This window comes from Aquarana catesbeiana, linkage group LG01, assembly GCF_042186555.1.
Source record: "Aquarana catesbeiana isolate 2022-GZ linkage group LG01, ASM4218655v1, whole genome shotgun sequence".
NCBI lineage: Eukaryota > Metazoa > Chordata > Amphibia > Anura > Ranidae > Aquarana > Aquarana catesbeiana.
This window is the reverse complement of record NC_133324.1, coordinates 612,943,618-612,958,656: the sequence shown is the minus strand read 5'-3', so window position 1 is coordinate 612,958,656 and position 15,039 is coordinate 612,943,618. Positions and strand designations below refer to the sequence as shown.

At 44.4% G+C, this 15,039-nt stretch overlaps 1 protein-coding gene across 1 annotated transcript in view; it reads left to right on the top strand.

Annotated features, from left to right (window-relative positions):
- Positions 1–2,063: 2,063 nt before the first annotated feature.
- Positions 2,064–15,039, top strand: part of SHROOM3 (shroom family member 3) — a 554,962-nt gene continuing 541,986 nt past the window's right edge. Inside the window, exon 1 of the mRNA XM_073599747.1 lies at positions 2,064–2,845. Coding sequence (XP_073455848.1) covers positions 2,711–2,845 — 135 coding nt within the window. The 5' untranslated portion in view covers positions 2,064–2,710. The remainder of the gene's footprint in view (positions 2,846–15,039) is intronic.

Here is a 15,039-nt window from a genome sequence, read left to right as displayed (position 1 = left end):
AGCCATTGCGGCTGACAGCTTATAGTCCTCAATGATCTTCGAGGGTGCTGGTGAGTGCTCTTGTAGTCCCTTGAGCTTCCTACCATTCAGTAACTGCCTGCCATTACAAGGTATGGGCAGACAGCTACACTGACAGCTTGCAGGAATCAGACATTGCAACCGTGATCTGCTGATTGCAAGTGCAATGTTTTACAGGCACCTAAGAAAAATAATAATAAATGCTAATTTTTGTCCCTGAAAGAAAATAGGCATTTATTATTTTTTTTTTAAAAAGGTGAACTTATCCTTTAAAACAGTTGGCTATCTCCAGAGATTTGGTAAGTCTGCAGCTCTGGGGGCAAAAAATGTGTGGGATAAAAATCTGCGTGGATGGAGTGTGAAGTGATCAAGCAAGAAGTCTGCTGGATTCGTTGCCAAACTCGGAAAAAAAAAACGTCTGTTGTGGAGCAATTTCATTTGAACCTTAGTCAGGAGCAAAGAGTTGACCTGTTCTCGTAAAGTCTTCAGTTCAGCTGCAAGTCTAATCACCTGCGACTTTTTGTGTTGCGCCTCAACTGAATAGATTTGTGATATCAATGTTAGTTTTTCAAGACGTTCCTTTTTATATATGGAACCCAGCTTGAAAAGAGATACTGTTATGAAGCATGTATGCATTTCCCACACAGAGAATGCTTTCACATTGGGAGAGTCATTGATTGCAAAAAAGGAGGATATACGGTATCCACCTGCAGCTCAGCCTAAAACTGCTCATATTGTAGGGTGCTTTTGTTAAGGCACCATCTACTACTTTGGGCAGATTGCGTAGAAAAGGAGACGGATATTGTAAATGATGAAATTGTAGTTATTTTTTTGCCTCCGTTGTTCTTTGCTTGCTACTTTATTGTACAAGTGATTGTTTTGTAAAACCTTTATACAAAAAATAGAAAAAAATTCAATAAAAACGTTGTAAAATAAAGCTTGCGGTTACCAGTGCTCCAGAACTCAGTTCAGGTCCGGAGCACAGCGGGCTGCACAATGAGTCCTAGTGGCTCCAGCAGGCTTTAGGGCTTCAACTGCCAGCTTCCAGTGAAAGTCATGGTCCAGCCACTAGGCCAGGGCCTGAGTCGATTAGGTCTTGTGCTTACTAACTTGTGCTAAAGCACTCCATGGTGCTCTGAAGCAGCATGCATAGACAGAGGAAGTGTTGTGGCATCATCTATGATGTCATTGGCATTTGTTGTTCACCTAGTTTCCAGGGTAGAGCTGATTTAGCCCTGCCTTCCCCTGCATCTAAAGATCACTGTTAATAACAATTGTAGGTAGTCTGTTGCCGCTGAGGCGTATGGGAAGGGGCTGATGAAGGAGACAACTGGCTTTAAAATGTGTCCCGTGTCTACAACACATGTTTCTATTGTGATGTTGGGGATTCCAGTCGTGGGTTGAACACCGATTGCAGTTACAATGGCTTCCACCATTTTCAGCACGCTTCATCCCCAACCGGTGCTCAAGGCTGGTGGTTCTCTGGCTGCCCTTCGGTCTTTCCTGGCTCCCAGGTTTATGCCATGCCGTACACATACGCACCTTAGGGAGTGCATTTCTATTTTTCAATATATTATCATATATTTTATTTTAATGCTACAATATGGGGTTTCGCTGTTGTTTCTTTTGTTTTCTTCCAGCGTATGGGAAGGGGGCCTGGATAAGGTCTCCCTTCACATACTGGTCAAATCTAGAACTTATATATTACAAGAGTAATAAGGTTTTTGAAGGACTCAGGAAGGGGCCTTGTTCACATTCTGCACTGGGACCAAATGTCTTTTTGATATCCCTGTCAAAACAACAATACTATATTAATCAATATCATAAGTTGAATTCAAAAGCGGATACTGCAAGTGAGAATGTACCATAGTGCCAAGATTTCTGATACATGAAGTGTTGAAGCATCTCTTTCTATTCTTAGCCGCATATCATTTCGGTACTTGCTGTGTAAAATCAGCATGACTTGTACTAATCCTTCGCTCACACCCTCCACTTTTCACTCCCCCTCCTTCTCCCAATGTAGTTATGGTCTGATCTACTGAAGTACTGGAGAAAGAGGAGGAATTTACAGATCTGCATAACACGTTCACTTCCTCTGCTCTGAGGAAATCCACCTGCAGTGTTTCAGTTTGATCTGTACATAAGCCCTGCCTGATTTCCTTTTGTACTGATCAGATTTTACATTCTCAGCAACAAGTGGAAATTCCAAGGGCTGTGGACTGCAGGAGCAAGTTATAGCTCACTCACTAGAAACCCATGCAGCTTGAAAACAGCAGAGATCTCATTCTTTGAATGCAATGAACTGAAAAGATAGCCTATTGTAATGGTAAGTCTGGGGAGAAGCAGAAGGAGCATCATCAATCAAAAACAAACACTACTTTACATGTCACCCGTTCTGCACGTATAGTTTCAAAAGTTTGTTGTTTTTGCTTGTGTGGAGCAATTTTTTTTTCAGTGGACCTGCCTTTGGAATAAAGACAGTGGTAAATGGAAAAAAGTCAAGAATTTTATTACTTCAACTTCTAATGGCGTGAGAGTCAGCCCCTAAGATTCAGCTCATGTGGTCGTTTGTGTTCTACATTCATTTTCAGGACATCTAATGGGGGGGATCCTGAAGCTCATAGTCTTTACCTTTACAAGCTAAGGACTGATAAAGAGTGACAATGTTGACTGAGTGAGGTCAAAGGAAAACATGGACTGGAGACTATCTTCCAACCAGCTGGGTGTTGCATCCTTATACTTAAAGGCAACTCTTCAAGGTGGAGCTCCATGGGGTTTCTCTCTAAAAGGAGGGTTGGAGTATGGAGAACCTCTGACCATCTCAAAGGTAATATACTAACATAAGTCTTGTGCTGCTTACAGTCAACATAGTCATATAGTTAGTCATATGAAAAAACAAAAAAACACAAGAGTCCTTCTTGTTCATCCAATAGAAAAAAATGAATACATTGAAAATCTCTATATACAGAAGTCTCATTGGTAATGTGATGCATATGTCCTTTCCTTAGTTTATGAACTATGATGATTTTTAGAATAACAAAGAAATAAAAAGGGATTAAACATGCTAAGACACATATTGGGACATGTGAATATTGTGAATAAGGGGAAACTGCCATGTATTTTCAGTGAATGTATATTTTAGTTCTCAGTGCAGTGTTTACCTTCAAGCCATTTTCAATATGACTTTCACGTTCTTACTAAATTGCTCTTCCGTGGTTTTTACTCTGGATCTATTTCAAAGCAGAACCCAAGGCAAAAAGCTAAATACGCAGATGAAATACATATAATGTAGCTGTTTTACTGCCAGGTGTTTGTATGTCTGTCCGTTCAGTTGTGAGATGTACACAAGTTCTAAAATCACAGCACTTTATAGGAACACAGCCCTTTGTCAGAGAGGGGGATCTAATTGTAATCTGCTGCAGTTTTTCTTTCACTTACAGGTCCCCACACCACCCCCACCTTGTGAATGGACAGTGAAAGGAGAAGCAGCACACTACTGGGCTCACCTTTTTGTCAATCGGATCTCCCCTCCTTCCAAAATGCTCCTTGTATTGCAGCACACCTAAATGGCTCCTTATACATATCTTTCTCTTATTTCAGTGAATCCAAAGTATCCTCTGAATGGATGAGGTGGAGAGGCAAACTCTACTTCATCCAATCAGGGAAACCTTTAAAACAGATGAGCTGTCTGTCACTATGTAAATATGACAGTGGACATGGGGAGAGGTGGTTTGGGCAGTGAAATAGGGCATGAAAGATCAGAACAGGTAGCTCAGTAGAGGAATCTGATTAGATACAGGTAAAGGTTTTTGCCACAAATTGGAAGAGTTTGCACTCAGTCAGGGATTTTCTGTAGAAGCCATTGCTGCTGGAGCAGGTTGTAAAACACTGGGAGCTTGTGTCCAGGCCTGTTTGGTCAAAATGGATAGGTACCTAAACAAGACCGAAATATGACATGCATGACAGAGGAAGACTGTGGAGAGACAAAGGTAACCTCTATGTCAGAGGTCTCCAAATTTTCTATACAAAGGGCCAGTTTACTGTCCTCCAGACTTTAGGGGGGCCCCAATGACTTTGGTCATTGGGAGTCAAGTTTGTCCTGGCGTCAGTGGGAGTAAACATTGCAGGGAGGAACAATGCTCCATGGTTGGTGTCAATTTGAGGGAGAGTGCCCCCATCGTTGGTGTCAGTGGGAAAAATAGTTCCCCATCATTGGTGTCAGTGGGAAGAATAGTGCCCCAGTGTTGGTGTTAGTGGGAGGAACAGTGTCTTGTATCAGTGGGAGGAAAAGTGCCCCAAGGGCCAGAAAAAGGCAAGCAAGGGCCACATCTGGCCCTCGGCTGCAGTTTGGAGGCTGCTGTTATGTAAGCAGACAAGTGAGTCTGGGCTGATTATACACCCTTGTGTTAACCTTCTTCATGGTAAAAAAAATTATCTGGGATCTAAGGCAAGTCATGTTAATTAGTCCTTAAGGTTAATTAGTGTTATGGTTTAGAGAGCATTTGTATTTAAATGTTAGGATTGTATTTTAGGGAGAAAGGAAGCATTAAAGCCCAATTAAACCCTTAGTTTTAATTAGATAAATATATTCCAGCTGTATCAAAACAAAAGCTGTTCAGTGTATTACATTGTGTTTTCTTTCTAAAGATGCCACAGCCTGTAGTAGCCCTCTGCTAGCACCTGCAGAGTGGGACCCTTAGTCTCTGTGGGGAAGCAGTGGTCTCATTGCAGAGATCTGACTGACCTGACTGAGTCAGACCAATAGCTCTCCAATCAACAAAGCTCATGCTTCCTCTAGCTCTGACTTAGGAGGGGTTGTGTCTGACCTCTGCAACAAGACCATTGCTTTCACACAGAGAGCAAAGGTCCCACTCTACAGTATGTTGGCAGGATGCAGGATTTCTGTGGCTGATATTAATAAAAACAAACTGTGAGACTTTGCACACCTTACATTTTAATGAACCCTATATGTAGTTGGCTCATTTAAACTGAAAGTTCATTTCCACTTTAAGCCTAGGTTCACACTGACAGCGGGAATGAAATCGTGAAAGTTCACTTGAACTCGCACAATTTCATTCCTGTATGTCAGTCCCGACTTCGGAGGCGATTTCAAAGGCATCTGTTCAGGTTTCTGCACAGATGTCTAGAGAAATCGCACCCCAAAGTTGCCAAAAGTAGTACAGGAACTACTTTTGGGAATTGGTGTCAAATCACATGCCAAATTGCTGCAATGTGAACCAGGGCTAAGTGTTAGGCCTCATGTACACTGCTGCTGGTAAACGAACGTTTAGGAGCAGTTGGGCATTTTTTTCAACTGCTCCTGAACTCTCCTCTATGTTATCTTATCATTACATGTACACAGGGTCGTTTACAGTAGTTTCTAGGCAGTTGAGTTTAGAGGCCTTTTTTGGAAAGCAAAAAGATGAGTTCAGACGCTGAGTTTAGAGGCACTTCAAGTTCTAAATGCTTCTAAACACAGCTAAATGCGTTTAAACAAGGTAACTTGCGTTTAGCCGCATTTTGTTTACAGGCGTTTTTCATTTTTGGCTATTTAAAAAAAAAAATTGTTTTTTTCAAACGCTTTTAAACGCAAACGCGGCAAAACGTGGCAAAACGCCAATAAACACTGCATGTAAACGTGGCAAAACTGACATTTTAAACGTGGGTTACTATCTGTCAAGTTAAATCATTCAGGAGAGGTTGTAAAAACGTCCCGTTAAGCCTTAGGCCTCATGTACACTGCAGCTGATAAACTGACGATTAGGAGCAGTTGGGCTTTTTTTCAGCAGCCCCTGAACTCTCCTCAATATCTTATCTGTACATGTACACTTTTCGTTTATAGGAGTTTAGGGGCAATTGAGTTTACTGCTAATTTTTTTAAAGCAGATACGTAAATCATGTTCAGGACAGTAGTTTACTGGCATTTCAAATGACAAATGCTTTTAACTGCTTCTAAACTCGCGTAAAAGCTGTAACCCGAGTTTATGCACTTTTTGTTTATAAGCGTTTTTAAAGTGGAACATTTAAGATATGGGAAAAACACAGCGAGAGAGACAGAGAGAGAGAGACAGACAGAGAGAGAGAGACAGACAGAGAGAGAGAGAGAGACAGACACAGAGAGAGAGAGACAGACAGACAGAGAGACAGAAAGAGAGAGACAGACAGACAGAGAGAGAGAGAGACAGACAGAGAGAGACAGACAGACAGAGAGAAAGAGAGAGACAGAGACACAGACAGAAAGAGACAAAGAGAGAGAGGGAAAGACAGATGCAGACAGAGAGCGAGACAGACAGAGAGAGAGAGACAGACAAACAGAGAGAGACAGAGAGAGAGAGACAAAGGCAGACAGAGAGAGATAGACAAAGAGAGAGAGAGTCAGAGAGACAGAAAGACAGAGAAAGATAGACAGAGGGAGAGAGACAGACAGACAGAGAGAGCGTGAGACAGAGAGACAGACAGAGACACAGACAGAGAGAGACAGAGAGAGAGAAAGACAGATGCAGATGGAGAAACAGACAGAGAGCGAGACAGAGAGAGACAGAGGCAGACAGAGAGAGACAGATAGACAAAGAAAGAGAGTTAGAGAGACAGAAAGACAGAGAAAGATAGACAGAGAGAGAGAGACAGACAGAGAGAGCGTGAGACAGAGAGACAGACAGAGAGAGAGACAGAGAGACATAGAGAGACAAAGAGAGAGATAGAGAGAGAGAAACAGACATACAGAAGGACAGACAGACAAAGAAAGACAGGCAGACAGAGAGAGAGAGACAGACAGACAGAGAAAGAGAGATAGACAGAGAGAGAGACAGACAGAGAGAGAGAGAGAGAGAGGGACAGAGAGACAGAGAAACAGACAGAGAGAGAGACAGAGAGAGAGAGAGACAAACACAGACAGAGAGAGAGGCACATACAGAGAGAGAGAGAAAGACAGACACAGACAGAGAGAGATAGACAGACAGAGAGAGAGAGACAGACAGAGAGAGGCTAAGAGAGAGTGAGAGAGAGCGAAAAACAGACAGAGAAACAGGCAGACAGAGAGAGACAGACAGAGGGAGAGAGAGAAAGAGACTGAGAGAGACAGAGGGAGAGAGCCAGAGAAACAGACATACAGAGAGAGACAGACCGAGAGAGACAGACAGACAGACAGAGAGACAGACAGATAGACAGAGAGAGGGAGACAGACAGTGAAACAGACACAGACAGAGAGAGAGCGCCAGAGAGAGAGAGAGACAGACAGTCAGACAGAGACAGAGAGCGGCTTGCTATGGGGGCACTTGGCAAGGGGGAGGATCCCAGAGAGCCAAGGGGGGACCCAAGAAGAGGTAGATTGGGGCTGCTCTTGGCAAAACCACTGCACAGAGCAGGTAAGTAGGGATGAGCCAAACACCCCCCGGTTCGGTTCGCAGCAGAACATGCGAACAGGCAAAAAATTTGTTCGAACACTGTTTACGACTATGGGACACGAATGTGAAAAATCAAAAGTGCTAAATTTAAAGGCTTATATGCAAGTTATTGCCATAAAAAGTGTTTGGGAACCCAGGTCCTGTATCAATGCAAAAAAAAGTTTTAAAAACGGCCGATTTTTCGGGAGCAGTCATTTTATTAATGCTTAAAGTGAAACAATAAAAATGAAATATTCCTTTAAATATTGTGCCTGTGGGTTGTCCTTAGTATGCCTGTAAAGTAGCTGATCTTTCCCATGTTTATAACAGTGCCACAGCAAAATTACATTTCTAAAGAAAAAAATGTCATTTAAAACTGATCTAAAACTGCTGTAATTTATTGTCAGATCCCGGCAATATAGATAAAAAAAAAAAAAATGGCGTGGATGTCACCCCCAAAATCCATACCAGGCCCTTCAGGTCTGGTATGGATATTAAGGGAACCCCCACACCCAAATTTTTTAAAAAATGGCATGGGTGTTCCCCAGGCCCCAAGGCACTATATACTCTGAACAGCAGTATATATACTATACGGCCTGCCCTATATACTCTGCAGAAAATTGGCCCTTAGGTGTTGGTGGTACCAGAACACTGTAAGCCCTTACAGTTACTCTTGTTGGGTGGAGGAACAGGCCCTGCTGTGAAATATTAGGTCAAGAAATGTAATTACATGTCCCTGTCTAACAGGGGCAGAAAAATTGGGCTTTGGCATAGTTGCCAACTGTCCCGGATTTCCCGGGACATTCCCGGGACTTAGACTCCATTCCCAAATTTGTGGTGTCCCGGGAAATGTCCAGAGAAATCCGGTTCTTCACGATTTTCGCCGCCGCTGGGGACATCTGATGTAAGGGGGGGCTCCGCTGGGGGCACCTGATGCAAGGACGGACTCTGCTGGGACATCTGATGCAAGGACGGACGGCTGGTGGCAGGCGACGTGGCTAGTGACACGCTCAGGGATCCCACTGATTCTGCATTATGGTGAGTTGAATGATTTCATTTTATATTACAATGTAACAAAAGAAATAATGCACTTCAATCATCCTGACACCATAACAACCATGGTGACGGGATGATTGAAGTGCTAACACCAGGTGCTTGGAGTATCTTTATCTGCTGATTGTTAAACTTTCTAGAATACACATATTTTTATTGTGTAGGATCTGGGGCTGCTGTCCCGTCATTTCCCTCTCCCCCTCTCCCCCTCTCCCCCTTTCCCTCTCCATCCCTCATTCATCTCAGACTCTAACCACACCCTCTTGAGCCACGCCCATTTAAGCCACGCTTCGCGCGCCGCACTTGTATATTTTTCCTAAACAATGCCTACAAACGAATGCCCTGCCCCCTAATTATTGTACGGCTCCGCCTACAGCCACAAAAGAGTCCCACATTTTTTTTTTACAATGTTGGCAACTATGCTTTGGGTGGTGGTGGTGGTGGTGCCACAACATTGTAAGCCCTCACAGATACTCTTGTTGGGTGCAGGAACGGGCCCTGCTGTGAAGTATTATATCAAAAATTGTAATTACATGCCCCTGTTAAACAGGGGCAGAAAAATTGGGCCTTGAGTGGTGGTGGTGGTGCCACAACACTGTAACCCCTCATAGATACTCTTGTTGGGTGCAGGAACAGGCCCTGCTGTGAAATATTAGATACATTTTTTTAATTACATGCCCCTGTTAAACAGGGGCAGAAAAATTGGGCCTTGGGTGGTGGTGGTGCCATAACACTGTAAGCCCTCACAGTTACTCTTGTTGGGGGCATGAACGGGCTCTGCTCTCCGTGCATGATGGTGGGGCTACGGAAGGAGTGACTGTGAAGAAGGAGCCAGTGGAATAGGAGGAGGATGAGGATGAGGACGGCTTTGTTATCCACTCCACCAACTCTTCTGCATGTTCTGGCTCAATAACAGCAGCAGAAAAAAAGGACAAGCATGCCCCACGGCCACCTGCAGAGGATGCACCATGTCCACGACCACCAATGTTGACTGTAGACACAGAGGCTGCTTGCCCTCTTTTAGTGGCCTGTGAGCATCTGCTTCTCCTTGGTGGCCTTCCGGACATGATGAATTTTTTGTTTTGCAATACCACACTACACTGTATTAGATACTGTGTTCACCGCCTGAAGTGTATTAGAAACTGTACTCACTGTATTAGATACTATGTACACCACCTGCACTGTATTAGAAACTGTACTATGGCTGCAATGTATAGTGTACTTTATACACCACCAGAAGTGTAGTAGAAACTGTACACACTGTATATGCTGTGTACACCACCTGCACTGTACAATGGCTGCACTGTATTGTCGAACATCGAGTGTTCGCCTGTTCGCCGAACAGCGAACAATATGCGGTGTTCACAGCAAATTCGAAAAGCCGCCGGAACATCGTTAAAGTCTATGGGGCACTAACATGAAAAAACAAAAGTGCTCATTTTAAAGGCTTATATGCAAGTTATTGTCATAAAAAGTTTTTGGGGACCCGGGTCCTGCCCCAGGGGACATGTATCAATGCAATTTTATTTTTTTTAATGGCCGTTTTTTCGGGAGCATATTTTTTTTATTTTGGAGCAGGGTATTCCCTTAAAATCCATACCAGACCTGAAGGGCCCTGCATGGATTTTAGGGGGACCCCCACGCATTTTTTTTTTACAATTTTGGTTCGGGGTTCCCCTTAATATTCATACCAGACCTAAAGTGTCTGGTAATGGACTGGGGGGGGGACCCATGCTCTTTTTTTTCAATGAGTTTTATCCATATTGCCGAGACCCGACAATTCATTACAGCCGCGATCAGTTTTAGATGACAATTTTTCCTTTAGAAATGTAATTTTGCTGTGGTACTGTTCTAAACACGGGGAAAATGCGCCACATTGCAGGCATACTATAAACACCCACCCAGGCATGATATTTAAAGGAATATTTCTTTTTTTTGCTTCAATTTAAGCATTAAAAAAATCATTGCTCCCGAAAAAACGTCAGTTTTTAAAAAAAAATGTTTTCATTGATACATGTCCCCTGGGGCAGGACCCGAGTCCCCAAACACTTTTTATGACAATAACTTGCATATAAGCCTTTAAAATTAGCACTTTTGATTTTTCATGTTCGTGTCCCATAGACTAACGGTGTTCTTCCGAATTTTTTGCCTGTTCGGTATGTTCTGCTGCGAACCGAACCGGGGGGTGTTCGGCTCATCCCTAATTGTATACTGGGGGTTTCCCTTAATATTCGTACCAGACCTAAAGTGCCTGGTAATGGACTGGGGGGGGACCCATGCTCTTTTTTTTCAATGAGTTTTATCCATATTGCCGAGACCCGACAATTCATTACAGCCGCGATCAGTTTTAGATGACAATTTTTCCTTTAGAAATGTAATTTTGCTGTGGTACTGTTCTAAACACGGGGAAAATGGGCCACTTTGCAGGCATACTATAGACACCCACCCAGGCATGATATTTAAAGGAATATTTCATTTTTTTTGCTTCACTTTAAGCATTAAAAAAATCATTGCTCTCGAAAAAACGTTAGTTTTTAAAAAAAATTTGCATTGATACATGTCCCCTGGGGCAGGACCCGGGTCCCCAAACACTTTTTATGACAATAACTTGAATATAAGCCTTTAAAATGAGCACTTTTGATTTTTCATGTTCGTGTCCCATAGACTAACGGTGTTCTTCTGAATTTTTTGCCTGTTCGGTATGTTCTGCTGCGAACCGAACCGGGGGGTGTTCGGCTCATCCCTAATTGTATACTGTGTACACCACCAGAAGTGTAGTAGAAACTGTACACACTGTATTAGATACTGTGTACACCGCCAGCACTGTATTAGCAACTGTACAATGGCTGCACTGTACTGTATACTGTGTACACCACCAGAAGTGTAGTAGAAACTGTACACACTCTATTAGATACTGTGTACACCGCCTGCACTGTAGTAGCAACTGTACAATGGCTTCACTGTATTGTATAGGCTACACTGGATGCAGAGTATATATATATATATATATATATATATATATATATATATATATATATATATATATATAGGAAGGCCAGTATGGTGGCCTGACATTATGGGAGGAGCCGGGGGGGTATTTAAGCAGACCACCCATGATGGTCTGTGTCGGTTCCAGTGCGCTGTACCCACCCACCCATTCCCCTTCTCAGGGTACTTCTCTTAAAACAATTTCTCTAAAGAAACATCTATTTACTTTCTTAAGATATGCCCCCTTCTCTTGGCATACTGTCCAGCAGACCAGGGCACATTTCAGGTCAATTTTATGTTGTTAGTATTGTGACGTATTTATGTGGTTCATATCTCTCCGGACAGAGGATTCCGACCATAAATATATATATATATATATATATATATATATATATATATATATATATATATATATATATATATATATGTAAGAAGGCCAGTATGGTGGCCTGAATTTATGGGAGGAGCCCGGGGGGTATTTAACCAGCCCGTTCGCCTGTGATCTTTATCGGTTTCCAGTGCGCGATACCACGTCACTAGGTCGACTGTTCGAGATTCAGTAGCGTCCGTGAGTTCCCGTGTTCAAAGTTTTTCGAGGCTCTCGTTCCCGTTCGCAGTTTTCGTACAATATGTCTGGCTCGGCTGTCGCAGGTAGGGTTTTCAGTTGACTTTTTCATTTCACGCATCGTTAGATTACTTGTCACTAAACCTCGATATCAAACTTACGAATCATTTGTAAAAAACCCTACACATAGCCGTAAACGTCTGCCAATCACTCGTACCGTTATTATACCAAACATTTCTTTTATTACCACGTACCTCACTCTGACGCGAAGACACCACTTCGTTTAGGCGTGTCTCACTGTTTATCACTGTACCATGCTCCACAGACAATCGCTGTCAGTCACATATTTTCTGTATACCGATCTGTGCCATATCAAGGCTAAACCATTTCAAAAAACATTTCAAAACATTTCAAACCATTTCAAATCATTTCAGTCATTTCACTCACGTACCTTGCTCCAATTCAAATCCAGTTGCATCCACGATGCGCCAATATGTTCCGGTGTGCTCCAGTTGTTTACAGCCTCATTTCAGTACATGCTCCAGAGTCACATTCATTGTCAGTCGCAGGTTGCGGCTCACCAATTCATGTCTCTGTCATGGCACATCATTTCAATGTCACGCATCATGTTCTGATACGAATCCGGTCACATCCAAGATGCACCGATTCGTCCTGGCATGCCCCAGGTATTTCAGCCACATTTCAGTACATGCTCCAGAGTCCAGTTTGTTGTCAGTCGCAACAGTGACATGACCGATTCGTGCCTCCGTCATGGCAATCAATTTAATTTCTCTGCCACATACCGTGCTCCGATTCGAATCCAGTCGCATCCGTGATGCACCGATTCGTTCCGGCGTGCCCCAGTTGTTTGGCCTCATTTCAGTACATGCTCCAGAGTCCGGTTCGTTGTCAGTCGCAGTTGCGATGCGCCCGATCTGTGCCTCTGTCATGGCAAATAATTTTCATTCATTTCACTCTCACATATCGCGCCCCGGTTCGAATCCAGTCGCATCCGAGATGCACCGTTTAGTTCCGGTGTGCCCCAGTTGTTTTGGCCTCATCCAGTACCTGCACCAGAGCCCCATTCCTTGTCAGTCGCAGTCGCGGCACGACCAATTTGTGCCTCTGTCAGGGCAAATATTTTATTAATTTCACTGTTACATACCGTGCTCCGATTCAAATCTGGTCGCATCCGTGATGCACCGATTCGTTCCGGTGTGCACTAGTGTTTTTCTTTGCCTCATTTCAGTACATGCTCCACAGTCCAGTTCGCTGTCAGTCGCAGCTGCGGCACGACCGTTTCGTGCCTCTGTCATGGCAAAACATTTTTCATTCATTTCACTCTAGGCCAAACATTTCATTCATTTAATCGCCCCGATTCGAATCCTAGGGCATTCGTGAGGCATCGATTCAACCCGGTAGGCCCCAGCTGACTTGGCCTCATTTCATACCATGCCCCACAGTTCGATTCGTAACAGTGGTGCAATACCAATCGTGCCTCTATCAAGACATAAACGTTTCACTCATTTTTTTTCATTTTTTCATTTTTTTTTTCTTTTTTTTTTCATTTCATGCACCTGACACATTACTAGTCAATTTTCCAAGTTAGGTAGTCAAACCCTTCACCGGTTGTCATCTTTCATTTCTCCTCCAGGTCAGTCAAGTTCAGTAGGTCCACCTTGCACCAGGTTGGACGATATTCCCCCAGGTAAAACCCCCCCCCCCCCAAAAGAGCACGAGCTGGGTATGTATGCCTATTTTAGGGAAAAGAAGCAACTTGAATTTCATGTCACCCTCAAATAGGTTCCGGTCGACCAACTTTCGACCCTAAAGACAGGACATCGTATCTAGGGCCCAAGTCACCCAGAACCATGTCCCAGGCCGGTGTCTTGCCGAGAAAGTTCCCCGGCGGATAAGGACCCCCCCGTACTGTGCAGGCACGAGCACGAGCTGGGTATGTATGCCTATTTTAGGGAAAAGAAGCAACTTGAATTTCATGTCACCCTCAAATAGGTTCCGGTCGACCAACTTTCGACCCTAAAGACAGGACATCGTATCTAGGGCCCAAGTCACCCAGAACCATGTCCCAGGCTGGTGTCTTGCCGAGAAAGTTCCCTGGCGGATAAGGACCCCCCTGTACTGCGCAGGCGCATCGCTTGCGCTGTATGAACGTCTACAGAGCCGCCGAAAATAGCCGATGCTGAAAACCTTCAGTCAGCTGTACACGGTGCCTGCGCCCTGAGTCCAGGTTCAAGCCCCACCATCCAAGTGGACATAGAGGTAGGATAAAAAAGTGCCAAGCGCAGTGAGGCCGTGCCCGAAGCACGGCGAGCGAAGCGAGCCCGCGAGGGGCCCTGTTACAGGCGCCGTGTACAACTGACTTACAGCTATTCAGCTTCGGCTATTTCCGGCGGCTAGTACTGCGCAAGCGCCGTGCCTGCGCAGTACAGGGGGGTCCTTATCCGCCGATGGGGACTTTCTCTGCAGAACACCGGCAGTGAAGACCTCACGGCCCCTTTGTCACCTTCTCCGGTCTCAGAGAGCGGCAGCATGCAGTCCCTCAGGGGATGGACCATCCCCAAACTGACGGCGGAACTGAAGCGATGGGGTGTGCCTTTTCCCGCTACAGCCAGGAAGGGTGAGCTCTTCAGGCAACTCTTCCCTCTGCCAGCTGTAGCAGGGCCCAGCACCCAGCAGGCGTCCCTCCAATCAATATCCTCTGCCATCTCTCAACTGCACACCATGGTATCATTTATGTCTACCACGGTCACGGTCCAAACCAGAGTGGCACTCTTGGAGGCTCGCCCGGCCACTGCTATCCCTAACCCGACCACAGTTCACCCCTTCATGCAGGTACCACAGGGTGGAGTCCCATTGTCTACCCATCACATTTGGTTACAGCCAGCTTTAGGAAGGACATCCTGGATGGCAGGGACATCAACCTTGCCTCTCTCCTCATTTTGGTCCACGATCTGGCAAAGAACAAAGCTTACACCTGGGGAGATGTGTCAGTGATCCAAAGATCCCAGGCTC